This window comes from Antedon bifida, chromosome 2, assembly GCF_963402885.1.
Source record: "Antedon bifida chromosome 2, ecAntBifi1.1, whole genome shotgun sequence".
In the NCBI taxonomy this organism is placed as follows: domain Eukaryota; kingdom Metazoa; phylum Echinodermata; class Crinoidea; order Comatulida; family Antedonidae; genus Antedon; species Antedon bifida.
In genome coordinates this window covers 11845352-11868351 of record NC_136227.1, presented here as the reverse complement: position 1 = coordinate 11868351, position 23000 = coordinate 11845352, and the positions used below count along the sequence as shown (strand labels likewise).

The 23000-nt window shown below is 32.0% G+C and overlaps 1 protein-coding gene, 1 long non-coding RNA gene and 1 other non-coding gene across 3 annotated transcripts; all 3 read left to right on the top strand.

The window, feature by feature from the left end:
* Positions 1–9496: 9496 nt before the first annotated feature.
* On the top strand, positions 9497–9569 carry Trnav-aac (transfer RNA valine (anticodon AAC)). The gene has a single exon. It is a non-coding gene; the product is annotated as a tRNA-Val (tRNA).
* Positions 9570–13610: 4041 nt separating this feature from the next.
* LOC144835187 (uncharacterized) lies at positions 13611–16051 on the top strand. Its single transcript, XR_013611051.1, has 4 exons — positions 13611–13898; positions 14755–14920; positions 15370–15470; positions 15819–16051. It is a non-coding gene; the product is annotated as an uncharacterized LOC144835187 (long non-coding RNA).
* Positions 15663–21930, top strand: LOC144858818 (putative serine/threonine-protein kinase pats1). Its single transcript, XM_078714936.1, has 10 exons — positions 15663–15887; positions 15999–16129; positions 18306–18395; positions 18499–18687; positions 19444–19686; positions 19879–20073; positions 20231–20392; positions 20598–20885; positions 21121–21201; positions 21676–21930. Exons 1-10 carry the CDS (start codon positions 15728–15730, stop codon positions 21928–21930), a joined length of 1794 nt encoding a protein of 597 aa, XP_078571062.1. The 5' UTR covers positions 15663–15727.
* The last annotated feature ends 1070 nt before the right edge of the window (positions 21931–23000 follow it).

The following is a 23000-nucleotide window of genomic DNA, read 5'->3' as shown; positions in this document are numbered from 1 at the left end:
GTATGCTACAAAATAGGTACAATTTAGCACTGTAAACATATTTATTTCATGTCATAGGATGGCATAGTAATTGTCAAGGTTCATAGTTTAAAGTATGTGCATGTTGCATTTGCGCGGATAACCCGAACTCGTCAAAGTGACGAGTTCAAATCTAGTTTTCTGTATTATTCTTGGATCCTTCCTTCCTTTTTGTGAGTCGCGTTTCTCTAAAATGTGTAAACATAACATTTCATAACTTTGACAACATATGGGCATTTACGTGAAGTTGTGCACCTCCTATTTTTGAATGACGTCATAGTTGCGCAACGTGACTTACGCGCAATTATATAAATTTCAATGATTGATTATAGATTAAAAACCAAAAGTCATTTAGTATTGACACTTTGACAAAATTTAAGTCATATCAGGGGCAAACTTTCTACGGATTAAAAATGGCATGTTTCACAAGAAGTTACGCGCGCACGCGCATTTAAAATTTCAAAATGCGCAAAATTAATTTCTAATCAACTTTTTATGCGTTTCTTGTCATTTTGAGCATGTCAAAAATTCCCACGGGCGCGCAATTTTTTACGCACGCGGTGCGCACGTAGCGTTAAAAACATATTTTTTTCTCTTGAATTATATTTTTCAAGTCTTTCCTAGTAATTTTGAAAACAATTTAGACCTTTTCCAGTTTAAATAACACCATACGAACAGACGCCATACGAATTAGACAATTTGTGCGCGTTTTTTTATGAAAAAGCTTAAAAAATCGTCAAAATTATGTCTTTTTTTAAACAGTCATAGTTTCTAAAGTAAACCGTGAACCGTTTATTTTTATTACAAAATCTAGAAGTTGATGAGTTGTAGATATCGGATCATGCATCGATAAGGCTAAAAAAACATTGTGACGTCATCGTATGGCCACACGAATGTAAAATATAGGATTTTTGTCTCTTTCGTTATTGCTCATCACATTCAATGGAGCGCATCACGCTTATCTGTATTCCTTTTTCTCCTAAATTTATATATTGTGTAGGTCAATCAACTTTCTTTAGCATGAGATAAAAATATTTTAATTTTTATGACGTCATCATGCCTAAAAATTTTAATTACGTGGGTCATTAATTTCATCTTTACAGTAAATTTTAATCTGTAATAGCTCGTAAGAATAAAATGTGATAATCACGATTAAAACGTTTTCTGGAAGCTATTGGATTGTAGATACGAATTCATGTAAACATTTTGCCAATCGGATGTTGTGACGTCATCATATGGCCAGTTGAATAAAAAAAGTCGTATTTTCATATTTTGCGTAATAGTTCATCACATTTAAAAGGGTGCGCATCTATATTTTACGTATTCAAATTTCTTCTACACGTTAATATGTTGTTCCTGAGATAATTTCCTCCAGAAATTGCTATTTAAGTGTTTCATTTTGATACCGTCGCCATGTTAAAAATTGGAATAAATGGCGGGTCCCGTAATTTCACCTATTCTACACTGTATGTAATATGTATACAGATTATACTCTTTGCATGTATATACTATATGACACAAATTGACAGAATTCAGCACTAACAGCATATCATATTCTTCAGTTCTTGTCATAATGCCATAATCTTTATCTGTGTGCAATATTCCAACGTATGACGTGCACGTGGCGTTTGTCGTTGTGCGGATAACTAACTCGTCAAAGTGACGAGTTTCATGTCTAGTCTGTATTATTCTTCTTTCCTTCCTTCCTTTTTGTGAGTCGTGTTCCTCTAAAATGTGTAAACATAACATTTCATAACTTTGACAACATATGGGCATTTACGTGAAGTTGTGCACCTCCTATTTTTGAATGACGTCATAGTTGCGCAACGTGACTTATGCGCAATTTTATGAATTTCAATGATTGATCATAAATTAAAAACCAAAAGTCATTTAGTATTGACACTTTGACAAAATTTAAGTCATATCAGGGGCAAACTTTCTACGGATTAAAAATGGCATGTTTGACAAGAAGTTACGCGCGCACGCGCATTTAAAATTTCAAAATGCGCAAAATTAATTTCTAATCAACTTTTTACGCGTTTCTTGTCATTTTGAGCATGTCAAAAATTCCCACGGGCGCGCAATTTTTTATGCGCGCGGTGCGCACATAGCGTTAAAAACATATTTTTTTCTCTTGAATTATATTTTTCAAGCCTTTCCCAGTGATTTTGAAAACAAATTAGACCTTTTCCAGTTTAAATAACGCCATACGAACACGTTGAATTAGACAATTCGTGCGCGTTTTTTATGAAAAAGCTTAAAAAATCGTCAAAATTATGTCTTTTTTTAAACAGTCATAGTTTCTAAAGTAAACCGTTAACCGTTTATTTTTATTACAAATTCTAGAAGTTGATGAGTTGTAGATATCGGATCATGCATCAATAAGGCTAAACTAGACATGAAACTCGTCACTTTGACGAGTTAGTTATCCGCACCACGACAAACGCCACGTGCACGTCATACGTTGGAATATTGCACACAGATAAAGTTTATGGCATTATGACAAGAACTGAAGAATATGATATGCTGTTAGTGCTGAATTCTGTCAATTTTGTGTCATATAGTATATACATGCAAAGAGTATAAGCTGTATACATATTACGTAGTGTAGAATAGGTGAAATTACGGGACCCGCCATTTATTCCAATTTTTAACATGGCGACGGTATCAAAATGAAACACTTAGATAGCAATTTCAGATGGAAATTATCTCAGGAACAACATATTAACGTGTAGAAGAAATTTGAATACGTAAAATATAGATGCGCACCCTTTTAAATGTGATGAACTATTACGCAAAATATGAAAATACAACTTTTTTTATTCAACTGGCCATATGATGACGTCACAACATCCGATTGGCAAAATGTTTACATGAATTCGTATCTACAATCCAATAGCTTCCAGAAAACGTTTTAATCGTGATTATCACATTTTATTCTTACGAGCTATTACAGATTAAAATTTACTGTAAAGATGAAATTAATGACCCACGTAATTAAAATTTTTAGGCATGATGACGTCATAAAAATTAAAATATTTTTATCTCATGCTAAAGAAAGTTGATTGACCTACACAATATATAAATGTAGGAGAAAAAGGAATACAGATAAGCGTGATGCGCTCCATTGAATGTGATGAGCAATAACGAAAGAGACAAAAATCCTATATTTTACATTCGTGTGGCCATACGATGACGTCACAATGTTTTTTTAGCCTTATTGATGCATGATCCGATATCTACAACTCATCAACTTCTAGATTTTGTAATAAAAATAAACGGTTAACGGTTTACTTTAGAAACTATGACTGTTTAAAAAAAGACATAATTTTGACGATTTTTTAAGCTTTTTCATAAAAAACGCGCACAAATTGTCTAATTCAACGTGTTCGTATGGCGTTATTTAAACTGAAAAAGGTCTAAATTGTTTTCAAAATTACTAGGAAAGGCTTGAAAAATATAATTCAAGAGAAAAAAATATGTTTTTAATGCTACGTGCGCACCGCGCGCGTAAAAAATTGCGCGCCCGTGGGAATTTTTGACATGCTCAAAATGACAAGAAACGCGTAAAAAGTTGATTAGAAATTAATTTTGCGCATTTTGAAATTTTAAATGCGCGTGCACGCGTAACTTCTTGTGAAACATGCCATTTTAAATCCGTAGAAAGTTTGCCCCTGATATGACTTAAATTTTGTCAAAGTGTCAATACTAAATGACTTTTGGTTTTTAATCTATGATCAATCATTGAAATTCATAAAATTGCGCGTAAGTCACGTTGCGCAACTATGACGTCATTCAAAAATAGGAGGTGCACAACTTCACATAAATGCCCATATGTTGTCAAAGTTATGAAATGTTATGTTTACACATTTTAGAGAAACACGACTCACAAAAAGGAAGGAAGGAAAGAAGAATAATACAGAAAAACTAGATTTGAACTCGTCACTTTGACGAGTTCGGGTTATCCGCGCAAACGCAACATGCACATACGTTTAAAATATATGAACGCCGAAAATGATTATGCCATCCTATGACATGAATTAAATATGTTTACAGTGCTGAATTGTACCTATTTTGTAGCATACAGCATATTACAGTATTTACAGAATACACTGTATATGTTATATACAGTGGTAGCATAGACGAAATTACGAGACCCATCTTTTAAAGCCAATTATTAACACGATGACGTCATCAAATTGACTTATAAAGATAACTATTTTAGAAGATAATTATCTAAATAATTACATTAATACAAATTTGAAGAATTTTGGGCACGTGAAAGTGAGATGCGCTCTCGCTTAAACGCAATGAACTTTTACGCAAGAGATGAAAATACGACTTTTTTTATTCAACTGGCTATATGATGACGTCACAACATCTGATTTGAAAAAATGTTCACATGAATTCGTATCTACAATCCAATAGCTTCCAGAAAACCTTTTAATTATGATTATCACTTTTTATTCTGACGAGCTATAGCAGATTGAAATTTACTGTAAAGATGAAAATAGGTGACCCACGTTATTTACATTTTTAGACATGATGACGTCATAAAAATTAAAATATTTTTAACTCATGCGAAATATAGTTAATTGACCTAGACAGTATTAAAATATCGGGTGAAATGGAATACGTATAAGCGAGATGCGCTCTATGTAATGTGATGAGCAATAACGAAACAGTAAAAAATCCTATATTTTACATTCGTGTGGCCATACGATGACGTCATAACATCCGAGAGGTAAAAATTCTGCATGAATTCATATCTACAATTTATCTTCTTGCATAATAAGTTAAAAAAATTGGGGGTCACCTTTGATCCTGAAGAGCTATAATAGATTCAAAATAGGCATATATTTGACAATATTTTGTAACTTTTTCAACTTAAACGCGCGCAAATGTTATAAATCAACGTGTTCGTATGACATCATTTTAATTTGAAATGATGTCAATCTTTTTTTAAATGACTAGGAAAGGCTGGAAAATCACAATTCAAGAGAAAAAAACATGTTTTTCATGCTCCGTGCGCACCTTACGCGTAAAATTTTTCGCGCGCGTGGGAATTTTTGACATGCTCAAAATGTCATGATCAGCGCAGAAAGTTGATTAGAAATTAATTTTGCGCATTTTGAAACTTTAAATGCGCGTGCGCGCGTAACTTCTTGTAAAACATGCCATTTTTAATCCATAGAAAGTTTGCCCTTGATATGACCTAAATTTTCACCAAGTGTCAATACAAAATGACTTTTATTTTTTATCCTATGATCAATCATTGAAATTCATAAAATCGCGCGTAAGTCACTTTGCGCAACTCTGACGTCATTCAAAATATGGAGGTGCACAACTTCAGGTAAATGTCCATATAATGACAAAGTTATACAAAAGATATATTTACAAGAAATAGGGGATATGCTGCTCACAAAAATCCGGGAAAGAAAGAAGAATAAAGATGAAAATGATTTTTACAATCACAAGGGTTATCCGCAACTTCTAAGTTGCGGATAACCAACTAGATTTGAACTCGTCACTTTGACGAGTTCGGGTTATCCGCGCAAACGCAACATGCACATACTTTAAACTATATGAACTTCGACAATTATTATGCCATCCTATGACATGAATTAAGAATGTTTACAGTGCTGAATTGTACCTATTTTGTAGCATACAGCATATTACAGTGTTTACAGAATACACTGTATGTTATATACAGAGTAGCATAGACGAAATTACGAGACCCATCTTTTAAATCCAATTATTAACACGGTGACGTCATCAAATTGGCATATAAAGATAACAATTTTAGAAGATAATTATCTAAATAATTACATTAAAACAAATTTGAAGAATTTAGGGCACGTAAAAGTGAGATGCGATCTATTTAATGTGATGAGCAATAACGAAAGAGTAAAAAATCCTATATTTTACATTCGTGTGGCCATACGATGACGTCATAACATCCGAGGGGTAAAGATTCTGCATGAATTCATATCTACAACATATCTGCTTACATATTAAATTAAAAAAATGGGGGTCATGGATGATCCTGAGGAGCTATAATAGATTAAAAATAGGCGTAATTTTGACAATATTTTGTCACTTTTGCAACTAAAACGCGCGCAAATGGTCTAAATCAACCTGTTCGTATGACGTCATTTTAATTTGAAATGATGTCAATCTTTTTTAAAATGACTAGGAAAGACTGTAAAATTATAATTCAAGAGAAAAACACATGATTTTCATGCTCCGTGCGAACCTTACGCGTAATTTTTTTCGCGCGCGTGGGAATTTTTGACATGCTCAAAATGTCATGATCAGCGTAGAAAGTTGATTAGAAATTAATTTTGCGCATTTTGAAATTTTAAATGCGCGTGCGCGCGTAACTTTATGTGAAACGTGCCATTTTTAATCCATAGAAAGTTTGCCCTTGATATGACTTAAGTTTTCACTAAGTTTCATGAAAGAATATTTGTTGGTTCTACAGTTATGATCAATTATAGAAAATCATAAAATCGCGCGTAACTTACGCAACGCGGATCTGACATCGTCCAAAAGCTTGGCTGCACATCTACACTTCAATGTCAATCTTTTTACCAAGTTATACAAATTTATGTTCACAAGCAATAGAGATATGCTGGCCACAAAAATCCGGGAAAGAAAGAAGAATAACAAAGAAGATGATGAAGAAAAAGATATTTACAATCACATGGGTTATCCTGCAACTAAGTTGCGGATAACCAAAAATATTGATCTCATACAATAACAAGGAGTTATCCGCTTGGTATACCAAGCGGATAACTAAAAAACATTGTGACGTCATCGTATGGCCACACGAATGTAAAATATAGGATTTTTGTCTCTTTCGTTATTGCTCATCACATTCAATGGAGCGCATCGCGCTTATCTGTATTCCTTTTTCTCCTACATTTATATATTGTGTAGGTCAATCAACTTTCTTTAGCATGAGATAAAAATATTTTAATTTTTATGACGTCATCATGCCTAAAAATTTTAATTACGTGGGTCATTAATTTCATCTTTACAGTAAATTTGAATCTGTAATAGCTCGTAAGAATAAAATGTGATAATCACGATTAAAACGTTTTCTGGAAGCTATTGGATTGTAGATACGAATTCATGTAAACATTTTGCCAATCGGATGTTGTGACGTCATCATATGGCCAGTTGAATAAAAAAAGTCGTATTTTCATATTTTGCGTAATAGTTCATCACATTTAAAAGGGTGCGCATCTATATTTTACGTATTCAAATTTCTTCTACACGTTAATATGTTGTTCCTGAGATAATTTCCTTCTGAAATTGCTATCTAAGTGTTTCATTTTGATACCGTCGCCATGTTAAAAATTGGAATAAATGGCGGGTCCCGTAATTTCACCTATTCTACACTGTATGTAATATGTACAGCTTATACTGTTTGCATGTATATACTATATGACACAAAATTCAGCACTAACAGCATGTCATATTCTTCAGTTCTTGTCATAATGCCATAATCTTTATCTGTGTGCAATATTCCAACGTATGACGTGCACGTGGCGTTTGTCGTGGTGCGGATAACTAACTCGTCAAAGTGACGAGTTTCATGTCTAGTTCATTATTTAAGCCTTAAAAGAATTGAAAAGTCAATTAAACCATATCAACTTTTATTTTAATGACTTACTGATTTTGATTTTAAATGCATTATGGCTACTCATACATGCTGATTGCCTTCTTAACCCTCTTTCACATAGACTATTCTTATTATTTTAAATGCATTATGGCTACTCATACATGCTGATTGCCTTCTTAACCCTCTTTCACATTGACTATTCTTGTTATTGTACAAGTTACTAAATGTTTTAGTTTACTTAATTCACTTCCCACAACCTTAATCAATAACCACCTTGACAAATTTCACTATAAATTTACCTCCTGGTTCATCTTGTTTTTCATCACTGTTTTATGTATGTTTACGTTTTTCCCCTTGTACTCTATACGCACAAACATACTTTGCATATTATATTATTCTTAATGTATATATAGTATAAGCCCATGGAGTAATTTATAGTTCTTCCGTAAGCTTCTTAATTACATGTAAAGATAATAAAAGCGTCTTATTTTGTATCTTATTTGTTTTGTGTATTTCAGTTATAAACGGCTACTACTGTAGGAAACATTTTTTTGTACTGTACAGTAATTATTAATTTAAATAATAATATTTATAAATAAAGTGTACTTGCTTTTTGAACTTCAGATTAAGGACGATACCTAAAACTTACAAGTGTATTTAAAATATACAGTAGTGTAAAATATTCTGTATTTATTTTTGTTACAATGAATGTTAATGACCGCAAACATTCATGCATAGCCTACTTATAATAAGCATTTAGCCTACCAAACGTATATGTTGAACTTTCTTTCAATCCTTTGTATATCAATGGATTTAAAACATAGAAAATGAGACTTCAATTGCAACTCTTGCATATAAGTTTAACTACGTCAACGTCGGTGAGGTTGAAATCTGTTTGTCAGTGGGTCTCACACCCAGCAAAGACGGGTACAGGTGCTAGTAATTTATATGATCAGACCATTTGATATCTGCTGCTTTAAAGTACAGTTTGATTTTATGTGATCACATTTCCCTATTATCATTTGATTTATAATTTTAGTTGTAATTTTGTTGTTGTCGTCGTGGTTTATGTTTGTGAAACTAAACAAGATGAACGGATTACAGAATAAAACATCTTACAATGTTTCTATATTGTGTAGTGAATATAAACTCCTTTCAGTTCAATATTATAGAAACTATTTTTACTCGGGGTACCCGAGTCTAGGACTTACTCATCTTCTCCTCGTCCATCTGGACACTATTGAGTAAAAAGTGCGATTTATAAAGTACTACTCCTCCCTTATTCGTTGTAATATTGAGCTGGGGTTTGGCATGAATATACTACAGGGACATGTCCTCAAAGCTATAGAGCCATATTTTAAAATTTCAAACCGGATGCAGCCATATCACGTCTCAAAGATGGTACCGTATAGCCGTATTTGGTAGAGGTTATTGATGTGTATGACGTCATTACAGCTTCTTTTGCTGCACCCCGAGTATCGCACATTCATGCTTTTTTGTTAATTAATTTGTTTAATTAAGAAGCCACAATGTGTGACACACACCACAGCGTTATGTAGTTATATGCAGCTTCTTGGCGTAGTGGTTATCACGTCTGCTTAACTGGCAGAAAGTCCCCAGTTCGAGCCCGGGCGAAACCTTTTTTTAAAAACTTTATGGTGAAAAGTACTGTATACGCAATATGATATACAGTATATCTTATTTTTATTATTTTTTTAAATATTTATTTTGTGTAATCGGTAATTATCACTTTTACACATGTTTATCTTGCTTTGTGCTTATTACCATATTTATTTGTAATTTAAATGGATTAAAAAACTTTGTGTAACCCACATTTTTGGTGTAACAGGTTTCGTAGTGTAGTGGTTATCAAGTCTGCTTAACACGCAGAAGGTCCCCGGTTCGAGCCCTGGCGAGACCATTTTTCTTAAATTGGTGAAATATACTGTATATCTAATATGATATAGAGTATATCTCGTTTTATTACTCGGGGTAACTGAGTCTAGGACTCTCTCATCTTTTCTTCTTCTTCTTCCATCCAGACACTATTGAGCAAAAAGTGCGATTTATAAAGTACTACTCCTCCCTTATTCGTTGTAGTATTGAGCTGGGAATTTGGCATGAATATACTACAGGGACATGTCCTCAAAGCTACAGAGCCGGATTTTTAAATTTCAAACCGGATGCAGCCATATCACGTCTCGAAGATGGTACCGTATAGCCGTATTTGATGTGTATGTCACGTTACATCCAGTCTTATGATGTCATTACAGCTTCTTTTGCTGTACCCCGAGTATCGCACATTCGTGCTTGTTATCAAAAAAGAAACCATGCCCCGCTTTAAATAGAGATGCGGTTGTGTCAGAGAAAGAGAACTCTCCATAATGTATGAAGCTCATCTGAAAACACTGTTTTCATCAAGATCAAATATGCATAAGTTAGAACTCAGAATTAGAATGCTCAGGATATTAATGAGTATCACTGAAATAGTATTAATAAATACAGTACAAATGTTGAATTGTGTTATCCTAATGTCTACTACCCGCCAACCTTCATTTAAAATCAATTATTTTTTTAGGTAGATCAAGATCAAATATAGTTCTGACTTGTTAATGGTCACATGCCAGTATAGTTTATTGGGCTTGCCAGTGATAATGACAAAATATTTATTATTTTGGTCTACTATTACAGTAACACTTTTTATCAATTAATGATATAACATATCAGTGCAACGTCCACTTTTGTATTAAAAAAAATATATATATTGTTCATTTTTTTGTTTTTTTTTAAATTGGAACTGAGAAAGGCATATATTCCTGATCTAAAATTATTTTCAATTAAGGATATTTTTGTAAATTACAACTTTCATAAAAAAATATCATTAAAAAAAAGACAACATTGTATGTCTGAACATAGTATAAGTATGCACATGGTATAAATATATAATTTGTAAAATGCACCAGAGGTCGTACATTTACAAAATAAAAAGATGTAAAAGGAATTTACATATTTATTTTTACACAGAGGTATAAAGTGAGTGGCACTAGCCTTAGTCAGTGTAACTCTTTTTTTTCCTGCTATAAATGAGTTAGGAATAAAATTGTCATGTGACAGAATACCAATGTAACATTTTTTCTTTAATCAGTATTTTAAAACCTGATGATTTATCTCTTTCCAGGATGGAAACACTCCACTACATGCACATCTGAAATATAATCCACACCCTACATTAGAAATGGTGACCTGTCTCATAAATAAGGGGGCATCAGTGACATCACAAAATAAGGTAATATACAGACAATTTTCAGTAATACTGTATGGCAACAATCTTTCACCTACTCTAGTAAGTTATTCTATTTTTTTTTTTTTTTATATCTGGTTCATCATATAATTAATAATAATGATAATTATTATTAAATTGTGTGGTTTTTTGTAGACCTATTTAAAAACCATTCCTTCAAAGATGACAATATCTACAATCACAGCGATTTTAAACTGATAGGAAGATTGTGGGTTGTATAATTTATTGGACCTATCGGATATTTTGACATTATGAAGTAATGGTAGTGGGTTGAGATTATGTGCCCGTCCACACCCACCCATGCTTCATATAAGTTATTTAATAAGGGCCTTTAATCCTTAACCTATGCTTCATTATTATACTCTGTAGCCATCTCTATTTCAATATTGATCTATGCATGCGCACAGCTCGAATCTCAATTGAATGAAAGAAAGAATATTTTCCATAATTTGTTATCCAATGAACCATATCATATTCTAACTTTGCTCAATTTTGTCCCAATTCAATCTGTTTCATAAGTAAATGTTATTTTTGTAACAGATGTCAGGATTATTCTCAATTTGTAATTCAATCTAGAAATTGACATTGAAATCTGAATCATTCAGTTAAATAACTTATAAAGAGCAGACCTCCCAACTATGCTGATAATGGCGAAAGCAATTTTGAATATACAGAAAAATATCCTGATATTTCTAATCTCTATTAAAACTCTAGATAAAAAGAAAAAAAAATATGCTAAATATCCGCACAACGTTTGTAATAAATTCATGTATTGTTTAATAATTGAAATATTATATTTTCCGGAATTTGGCATACCCATATTTACTATGATAAATACCAAAACCTTTACATTTTTAGTAGCGCCCTTTATGGTCTAATGTATTTTTCAAAATATTATAGCACCCTGTATAGTTTGGACATGATTTCATAAAACCTCCCAATGTATCATTTGATTTGTTGAGAGGTGACAAACTTATAACAGCCGATTAATATAAACTGAATAACAATGTATTTTACTTTTACTGTTAGTGTACTGTCAGTAGGCCTTTCACTTATTTCATAAAGACAATACACATTATACTATGATTTGATAAAGATTGAAATGTTGAATCATGAATTCCCTAATATTATTTTTGTCGGCGTCTTTGCCGCACCCAACATTTCCAGAAAGAATGGTGAATTTTTTGACAAAAATCACACAAGCATGACTTAAATTGTGTTTTTCACACAGTAATACTTGAAATCTGATCACTAAAATGCTTTAAATGTTGCCATTTGGGTATGAAAACACAATAATTGTAATGAATGGACTATTAGTTTAGGATATATTGTGAAAACATGGGTTTTATATTTTATTTGCATTCAAGTGATTGTGTTGGAAAGAGATTAACATCGTTACCATTTTAAGATAGTTAAAACAAATTATTTTATCACATGTGAATTATGGAATTATTTTTAAGGATAATCACACTTGACATTTTTCTTTCACAAAAAAAAAAATTTAAACTTCATGATTGATTTTTTTTTCCACAGAATGGAAATCCTCCACTATATCAATACCTGATTCAAAGACTCAACCCTGCTTCAGAAATTGTAAAATTTCTCATTAAAAAGGATAGTGCATTATTGACATTGCTAAATAAGGTAATCTACAGAAAATTGAAGTTTCTATACATAAATAGATGTAAAATGCAGAACAATAAACTCTGAATCAAAACCTTAAAGGTGCTTACAAGAATGCTTGTTTATACTAATATAGCTACAACTGTTAATGTAGTAAAACCTCCAGCTAATGTAGAAACACTAACAGCTTATGTAGTAAATAAAAAGTCAACACCAGCTAATGTAGAACGGTCAACAACTAATGTAGTAACAAAAATTGCCTCACACTATCGCCAGCTAATATAGAAAATATATATTTTACAAACCTGTTTAAATCTGTGCAAATGCATTTTTTTATTTAGCTATCAGTCTATCCACTTTTGTAAACAACCAATTTTCTAAACGACCATACATTGTAAGCAAACATTTCTCTTAAGAGAGCGCTTTTCATAATTGACTACCTCTTGTAAGGGATCACCTCCTCTCATAAAGGACTACTTCTCATAATGGAACACCTCTTGTAAGCGACCACCTCTCTTAAAGAACACACCTCTCTTAAGTGACCACCTCTCTTAAAGAACACACCTCTCTTAAGTGACCACCTCTCTTAAAGAATACACCTCTCTTAAGTGACCACCTCTCTTAAAGAATACACCTCTCTTAAGTGACCACCTCTCTTAAAGAATACACCTCTCTTAAGTGACCACCTCTCTTAAAGAATACACCTCTATTAAGTGACCACCTCTCTTAAAGAACACACCTCTCTTAAGCGACCACCTCTCTTAAAGAACACACCTTTCTTAAGTGACCACCTCTTTCAAGGGACCACAACCTCTCTCTTAAGGGACAACTTCAACCACCACAAAAGGTAGTTTCATGGTGATAGCCAAATATACAATTGTAGGGGTTTTCTGTCAAAACAATTGATTAACAGTGCACTTTTATTTATTTATCAAATCCAAACATTTAAAAGCTCACTCATATTATGGGATAAAGAGGCCTACTTCTTATTATGGGGAAAGTGTAGTATGTGGTGAAAATTCAACACAGGAGAGAATGCTATTCTTGCTTCTACATAATAAATAGATCAAAGTTGGTTTATCTGCCAGCAGTTTTTCTTATTATTAGTATAGTATTACTATTTACGTTTGGATTTATAGATCTTGCCTACTACAGAACAGAGGTAGTGTTTTGGATCTGGGTGTCTATCAATTAATATGTCTTTGTAAATAGCTTGTTTAAGTAAATATTTTTGTTTTTAGGAAGGAAAGACGCCTGAATCTATTGTAGAAACAAATATGTACATAACAAAAAAAGAAAAAACTGTGATTTTAAACTATTTTGACAGTAAGTAAAGTTTATAAATATAAATTATGCATTAATCTAAGATAGGTAAACACAGTGCAAAAGCTTTAATGTGGTACAGGTGGTCATTTGAAATTATCAATGCTACTACTATAAAATTTACAAAATTGTACTACAGAACCAAACTGTAAGGTGAATTTTTTTTTTTATAAGCTGGCAGGCCTTATTTTTCTGGTTCATTACAAATGAATGAAACTAAATTCTCTGGATCCAGCCCAATCAATAGCATAATTGATATGTATGTACATGGTTGCCACTATTTTATTATATTAATTGAGAGTTGGTTTAATATATTTGTATTAAAGATGTGTCCCCCTGGAAAAATAATTCTTAACAAAATGTTTGTTGAATATGCCATTTTAATGTAACATAATAGTTATCCACTTTGACCAAAAATTGGATCGAAAAAAAAAACTGTAATTTAAAGCAAAAAATGTTCAAATTGGATGCCAGCCAATGGGTTTTTGTTTGAATTTAACCATTTATTTTGTCAATTTATAAGTGAAAACATTTTTTTCATTTTTTTTTCTACGGAAGTGATTATCTTTATTAAAACTACAAAAATACATATTCAAAGTCTGATTTAATTAATCTTCATTTTTCATGTTTTTGGGGGACAATACATCTGTAATATTATTGTATTGCACTCGAACATAATTTAATATTCTTATTTCCCATGGTTCAAGTTTACCAAAGGTATTATTAAAGTTGACGAGAACTATTGTACTGTATATGGGATGACATTTATTTTACTGTTTAATAACAAAATACTGATAATATCAAGCATTTTTAAGGCTTACAGAGGCAGAATGAGATAATTTATTTTTTGTCATAATAGAATTGTTAGTTCCTGCAGAGATACGTGCCAGGGGTAAACATGCTATTAAAATATATAAAGAAGAACTTAAAACTGGTAGCATGTCTGTTGTGAATTCAAGATGTATGTTTCTAGGAAAAGAAGGTGCTGGCAAGACTAGCTGTGTAAAGGCTATGGTTGGAGAAAGGTAACAAGTAAAATTGGTATATTGTTTATATTACGGTATCATGCTGTGTATTAACCATCAACCATTTTAGTGATCATTTTAAGATTTTAGGCATTCATAGTTTAAGCCTCTTAATCAGAATGCTAAGAAATGCTTTGTGAATGGTAAGTGAAGGCATTCAGCTTTGGTAAGGGAATGTTTAATTTGAATTACTATACACTAAGGGTAACAGTGCAGTATTTTAAATTATGATTCTTATTAAATAATAAAAACATTAATTTTATTCACTTTAATTTACTTTTAATTAACTTACTATAAATGTTCTATTTATTTAAAATTTATCAGTTGTTTTATAATTGGAATGTATATTTAAATGCAGTCTCCTTTTATGATTTAGTCATTTATACATACTATGTATGTGTCTAAAACGTACAATAAATGTTTAACTTTACTATACAATGTTATAATAGATTCAATTCTGCAGAACAATCCACAGATGGAATCGTTACAACCACAGTGTTTCAAGCAAAGAAGGATTGTAGTCAATAGAAAAAGATAAAAGGTGTAAATGGTGAGAAAAGCAACTGAAAATGTTAAATTTTACTTATTCATAATTTTGCTATAATTTTAACATTAATTTATTTTTGGTAAAATAATACTAATATTTAAATAAAAACATTCTTAAATGTATAATATAATGCCATTTACACATTGGCTATACAACAAATAACAATTCATTTGGCTATGCAACCATTACGTCTTGGTGTTACATTTTCAATGAGGTGATTGAAATCACCTGAGATACCAGGAATTGGAAAATTACTGTCAATGTTCAAAATATTGCTTATCATTGTATTACTCTCATCCCATACAACACCTTGGTTTCCTTATCTAATTGTCCATTTCTTGCATTGTATAGATATTGAGCTATCAGAGCAAATTCGTTCACATGCTTTAGGAGAAAAGGTTGATAAAAGGTTAAAAGAAGGTAGGCACAGACTAATAAAGCTTTTATAACATTTAAATCTGCATACAAGATGTATAATGATATCGATCAGTAACACTGTTATATTGGTTTTGTTTCTGTAATTTTTTGTAGAAGGCAATGTTGGAACCTGGGCTAAATTTAAGAATGGTATGTATAAGATGGTAAGAAGAAAAGAAAATGTGAGTGACATAACTAGTATATGGGACTACGCTGGTCAACTAGACTACTATATAACGCACAGGGTATGTTTTCATTATTGTATTATGAATATCAATTGTATTCTAAGAGTCATATTTAAAACAAATATTATTTTTATTGGGTTCAGAAATAAATCAATTGGAAGCTTTTAAATACTAATAGAGCTTTACTTTCTTTTTACATGATGTGTTCTTACGGTATTTTTCCAAGAACATTTTTAACAGGGTTATTTTATCAATGTGCAACTTTTTTTTAGACTATGTTTTTGTTGGTTTTTCTAGTTCTATTGATCTTACATGTTTCAATTACTGATTTTTTTTATCACAAGTTTTCATATGAAACATCACCAGGGGCTGATACAGGGGAGGGGACCACAGGGCATTTGTACCTGTCAATATTGTCAACAGTAAAAAGAGAGGGTGGAGGGGCGGAGTGGAGTAGATGTGGGAATGAGAAGGTTTCATATATTATTTAAGCATCGTCAGTAAACCTCAAAACATCAGAATACCATACCTCCACCAATTATACCAGGCCTTTCTTTCTTTCTCTTTTGTTCTTATTTCATGCAATAATGCGATGTTAAATAAAGATCAATAGGTGATCTACAATAAACAATGCTAAAATAAATATTTTACACATACTATTCACAATCTAATTACAACAAATACTATTCCTGATCTAAAATGAAAGAAGGTCGTATTAAGACTCATAATAAATGCAAATCACTATCCAAATGAAAAAGTAAACAGAGAGGTATCACTTTTGAAATAATATCAACAATTGTATGACTTTGATGGTAAGAAATTACCACGTGTATCAATGCGAGCTGAACAATGGTTGTGGAAATGCCATTTGACGTAGTACACGCACCCCTCTTGTAAGAAATTACCACGTGTATCAATGCGAGCTGAACGATGGTGGAAAAACAATTTAATTTGACATACATACATCCCTCTTACAAGAAATCATTATGTGTTCCTGCCTGCATTGATGGTATCTGTTCCAATTTATTGTTATGTATCACTCTGGCCTAGACAATGACGACAATACGACAGACTCATGTATATATCAACAATGAAATTGCGCTATATTTAGACATTGACAGGATTTGTTCACTGTCTGGGTGACAGCATGTAGCTTGTTTTTAAACGTCTAAACAAGTAGGTTAGACCTAGCCAATGGTTTTGAAATGATCATGACAACATAACAAAACATACATAGTAATACACATCATGTCAAGTTAGTTCCCACAACATAGGAACCACAGTCCTGGTAGGGTTCTGGTATCACAATGTAAAAATGGTGAAAGTTGATTTTACAGTCTGCATTAATCTGCATGTTTGACTTGATGAGGCATGAACAAAAGTGCTCGTAACAAAAGCAGAGCAAAATAGATAAATAAATGACTATTTATTTGCGCACTAGATTGTTTCATAAAAGTGATAAAAAGAAGAGCTATTTTATCACCTTGATGAAACAGTACAGTGTGTAGGTAACGGGACGATTCGGCCCTGAGACGATTCGGCCCGGGACGATTCGGCCCTGGGATGATTCGGCCGGGGACTATTCGGCCCGGGACGATTCGGCCCTGAGACAATTCGGCACACTTACATTTATCGGCTTTGATATGCATTTTATAAGCATAAAATAAGCTTTTTCCCCAAACTTTATTTTCAGAGAAACTATGGGGTAATACTTCTAGGGATAAAGATGCAATAAAGCAAACATTTTGAAAACATTGTCGAAAATAATCAATTTTTAGTCATGCTAACGATGTAAACAAGTTACGCCCTCTGTTGGCCGCTTGGTGAATGCACGAAATAATCAAGGTTTTCGAAGTAATAAATTGAATATAAAATTACGTTTTTTTAGTAATTTATTATATATATTATATCAACATTGTCAATATCAATAAAATGCGGATTGTTAAACACCTTTTAAAACTTGATAAATACCCAAAACAATGAATATGAATTTGGTCTAAAGTGAGACGTTTCGGCCCACAAAGTGGGATGTTTTGGCCCAAAAGTGGGCCGAATCGTCCCACCAAAAGCGGGCCGAATAGTCCCGGGCCGAATCGTCTCAGGGCCAAATCGTCCCTGAACCGTGTGCAAATAGAATGTTGAAGTTTGTACTTGAGTCATTAAACTTTATCTATATAAAATATTGTAATATTATATTATAATTAACCATAAAAACATAATCCTTGTTAATTTCCAGTTTTTCCTGACAAATACAGTATCATACTGTGTTGCTTTCAATGTCATGGACAACTTGGATGAGCCAGCTAAACCACGGGGTTCAAAAATAGTAAGTTAAACTTTAGTACTTCCTGTAAACTACAATGCTATGATTTAATAATGTAATTTAATTTCAATATTAGTTTAAAAATATATTGTCATTGTCATTTTAGGGTCAGCTAGGAATGACTAATTTGGACATGAATTTGTTCTGGATAAGGTCCATTTATGAACATACTGTACAACATGGTTCAGGAAACACTATTTCAATTGATGGCAAGAACATAGAGTCACCTCCCATCTGTTTGGTTGCAACTCATGTGGACAAATTGTCAGGGACAGCATCAGAAAAAGAAGAGGAGGTAAATTATCTATATAAATATTAGATATTTATATCTTGTCTTTTTCTCAACTATGTCAACATAAGCGCTCCTAGCAACTGAACACACTGAATGCAACTATAAACCGCAACTGACAGGCGCACAAAAATGTAGACATATGCTTAGTTACATGTATAGTTGCCCATGTTCTATTTTTACTGTAACTGAGTGAAACTGAAAAGTTTTAAACGTTTCACACGTGCGGTATGGGTAACGGCGACCAGCTGCGATTGGTTTGTATATATTGGTTTGTATACAACTATGAATTGCGTTGTGCGTGTAGTAAGGTAAATTAATAGGCTCTTTAAAATTAATATTTTGCCTACAAAAAGGTTGACTGTATTAACAACCCATCAGTACAATTGGAACAAAAAAGCAGTTTGAGGTCTAATGTACATGTTGTACAATCAACTAATATAACATGAAAATTGAACATTTAAGCTACACATTACATGCATTACAAAAGAATTCATTAAAGAAAGCACATTAAAGTAGAAACATTGTTTGAGATTTTGTCATTTTAAATTACAGTAATCGCTTCAATTTCATCTAAATTGTATTTATAAAAAATGTCCATTTTAAACTCGTTTGTTTTTTTAATTTACCACTCATTGAATACAAAGTAAAAATATTAAATGAAATATACTATATAGTAAATACAGTATATCAGCATGATCAGTAATCATTGTGATGAGTTATCAGCGATAGCAGCAATATGAATGTATTTATTAATTGAAGGTTATGAAGATGTACAAGAAAATGTTTGATAAAATGGAAGGAATGCCATATGCTCACCATGTAGATCGTGAAATGTACATGGTTGATAACACCATGAAATCACCTGAAGGTATTACAAAACTTAAGCGAAACGTTGGTAGATACATGAAGGAAATGGTGAGAGAAGTTCCAGTAAAGTGGGTTAATTTACAGGAAAGTTTGCAAAGAATTGGTGAAAGAAAATTGTGTATTACGTTTGAGGAGGTAAAGTTTTGATTGTGGATTCTAATGTAATTATATAATATGATTATTTATTGTTACTTTGTTTTTTATTCCTACAGACACTAGTAATATTTATAGTCCTGGCCTATCATTGAATTTTCCATTAGATTTTCACCAGTCTCTACAAGTATTGTACTAAGTTAAGTTATTTATTTAAATTAAATTCTGTATTAGGTTTCCAGGATTGGCACTAAATGTGAAATTTCCGAAGAGAGGCTCGCCACTGCCATAGAGTATCTGAATGACATTGGCATCATTTTGCATTCGAGTTCTAACAAAAAACTGAAAAACACTGTGATAACAAATCTTCAAATGATGATTCAAATGGTGACAAAAGTGATCACAGTAGTTAAACCGTCTATTAAAGTGGTAGGTAGATAATGTATTTTATTATGATATTAGATTGTCAAAAATGTGGATGTATAGGTGATGTTAATAATCTGTTCTTAGTAACTTGATGTGAAACAGTATAATTGTATTGATCATGTGGCTGTACTGTGTAAAGTAAGAATAAACTGTTTTTTAGAAGCAAATGAGGGTGCTGTGGAAAAGGCTTGATGAGGAAGGAATACTGGAGGAAAGACTGCTAAGGTATTTATGGAAACATGAATTAGAGGAAGATCCACATCGCTTTGAAATCTTTACTGAAGTGATGAAGACATTTGGTTTGCTCTTTGAGAAATTGAAGGTAAGTTAATTCAATTCAATTTCTTTATTGCTGCAAATGCCATCAAGGTCTAATATCCGCTTAAACATACTACATCATACAAACAAATACATATTTACATTTAAAATTGTTTTAAACATCTTATTTTAGATTGGCTGTCACTTAAATTAGCTTAAATGTTATACTTGTAATATTTTAATTTACAACACTTTGCTTACATCTGCAGGTAACCGAAGGTGATCGGGTATTCCTGGTTCCATCTCGAATGAAAACCGAGAAAGAGAGTCTTGAAGTTGAAACAGACAAAAAAAATATGGTTTCAATCTATCTTACACCTGTAGACTTTCTTCCTAATGCTGTCTACAATACATTGGTTGTTGCATTTCTGGACTTGATGGAGGAAAAAAATAAAGATGGCGACCAACTTGTGTCTCAAAACCGCAGTGAATTTGACTTTAAGGATCATGGGGTCAATCTAGGCACAGTGAAAATTGAAAACAAGCATGCATTAAAGGTTTGGAAATTATTCATTTTATTTATTTAATGTTTCAATTAAATATATTTAAAGACAAAATTGTAGATAGCAAACAATGTTTTAAATGATTTCAGTCAATCTTACTACTATTACACTATTACATTTTCAATTTTATAAATAAATTGAATGCTACCTATTATGAGGAATACAATGGTAATTTTTTGCATTTATTATTTAGCTCATTTTAAATTAACAAAGACAATTTCCTCATCAGCTTGAAATAACTCATCTGACTGAAGTTGATGGTAATGCTAGAGGCCAAATGAAAGAACCGCAGCCAAGTTTCTGCATAGAGGTAAAGATTAGCATGATATGCCTATGTGTTATTAATAACATATTTAACACCAGCACTTGAATGTAATGATTGCCAATAAACAATGGAAATGATCATATAAACGTTTAAGTCGCCATGTACGAAACTCAAATTGCTGACTCTAATAAAAATTACAAAAGACATACTTATAATATTTTATTCTATGATATGTATATAATGTCTTTTTTATTCACCCAAAAACTATATAAATTCATGCCACGCTGGACCACCTAGTCCTAGGCGTATGTATCCCAGGAATTTGGCAAACTGGCTAAATACTATATATAAACAGCTTCCACCTTCTATGTAATCTTTGTTATCATGTAACACTCAGAGCTCCTCATAATCTATTCTGCTCTTCTTAATTGCGTCATGCACTTTTCCCTATATGGGTTGGTTCAAGCTTTCAACCTATTATATTTTTAACTTATGTTCTACATTTTACTTGGTTTGTAGGTGTTAAGATTTCTAAAGCGTCAACTAGAAACTGTGCTTGTCACTAGAGAAGGAGTTGGCTACAATCTATGTGTGTTGTGTACTGCTTGTAATCCAGCAGAGAAGCCTCATTTACATGATCTCAAAAAGTGCTTGAAACTAGATACTAATAGTGTTAAATGTGGCAATGAACGCATGATGACCAATCATTTAAAGCGGCTATTTCTGGAAGGTTTTCTTCAATTGCAGTATTTTTTATTTGATACCACATTTTAACAATACAATGTACAAAGATATATGTCCTTTAGTCCAGAGACATCTACGAAGGCTGTTTTAATTATAGATAGGTTTTATTGTTAAAGTAATACATGGTTAACTACTTTTTTTTTTACAATATATTGAAAATCAGTTGACTAATTGATTGGCATTTTATGAGTTTCCCCTGCTCAGTCGCAGGTTTGTTGATGATAATACCAGATAATAAAAATGTCTTGTATGTAATTACTAGTCCTTGCTAATGGTAGAAAAATGATAACATGAAACTATCAGTATCCACCTAAGATAAAGACAAAATGATAACATGAAACTATCAGTATCCACCTAAGATAAAGAAAAAAATGATAACATGAAACTATCAGTATCCACCTAAGATAAAGAAAAAAATGATAACATGAAACTATCAGTATCCACCTAAGATAAAGAAAAAATGATAACATGAAACTATCAGTATCCACCTAAGATAAAGACAAAATGATAACATGAAACTATCAGTATCCACTTAAGATAAAGAAAAAATGATAACATGAAACTATCAGTATCCACTTAAGATAAAAAAAAATGATAACATGAAACTATCAGTATCCACCTAAGATAAAGAAAAAATGATAACATGAAACTATCAGTATCCACCTAAGATAAAGACAAAATGATAACATGAAACTATCAGTATCCACCTAGATAAAGAAAAAAATGATAACATGAAACTATCAATATCCACCTAAGATTAAGAAAAAATGATAACATGAAACTATCAGTATCCACCTAAGATAAAAAAAAAATGATAACATGAAACTATCAGTATCCACTTAAGATAAAGAAAAAATGATAACATGAAACTATCAGTATCCACTTAAGATAAAAAAAAATGATAACATGAAACTATAAGTATCCACCTAAGATAACGAAAAAATGATAACATGAAACTATCAGTATCCACTTAAGATAAAAAAAATGATAACATGAAACTATCAGTATCCACCTAAGATAAAGAAAAAATCATCAAGGAAAGAATATAATATTTTGTTGTTTTCTTATACAATACATTTTCATTGTCAGATTTACAATTG

Coding starts and splice junctions, on each gene's coding strand:
- LOC144858818 (XM_078714936.1), top strand. CDS start 15,728: ATGTTCAAAATATTGCTTATCATTGTATTACTCTCATCCCATACAACA. Junction 15,888..15,998: donor TGATAAAAGGTTAAAAGAAG/GTAGGCACAGAC, acceptor AATTTTTTGTAG/AAGGCAATGTTGGAACCTGG. Junction 16,130..18,305: donor ACTACTATATAACGCACAGG/GTATGTTTTCAT, acceptor GTTAATTTCCAG/TTTTTCCTGACAAATACAGT.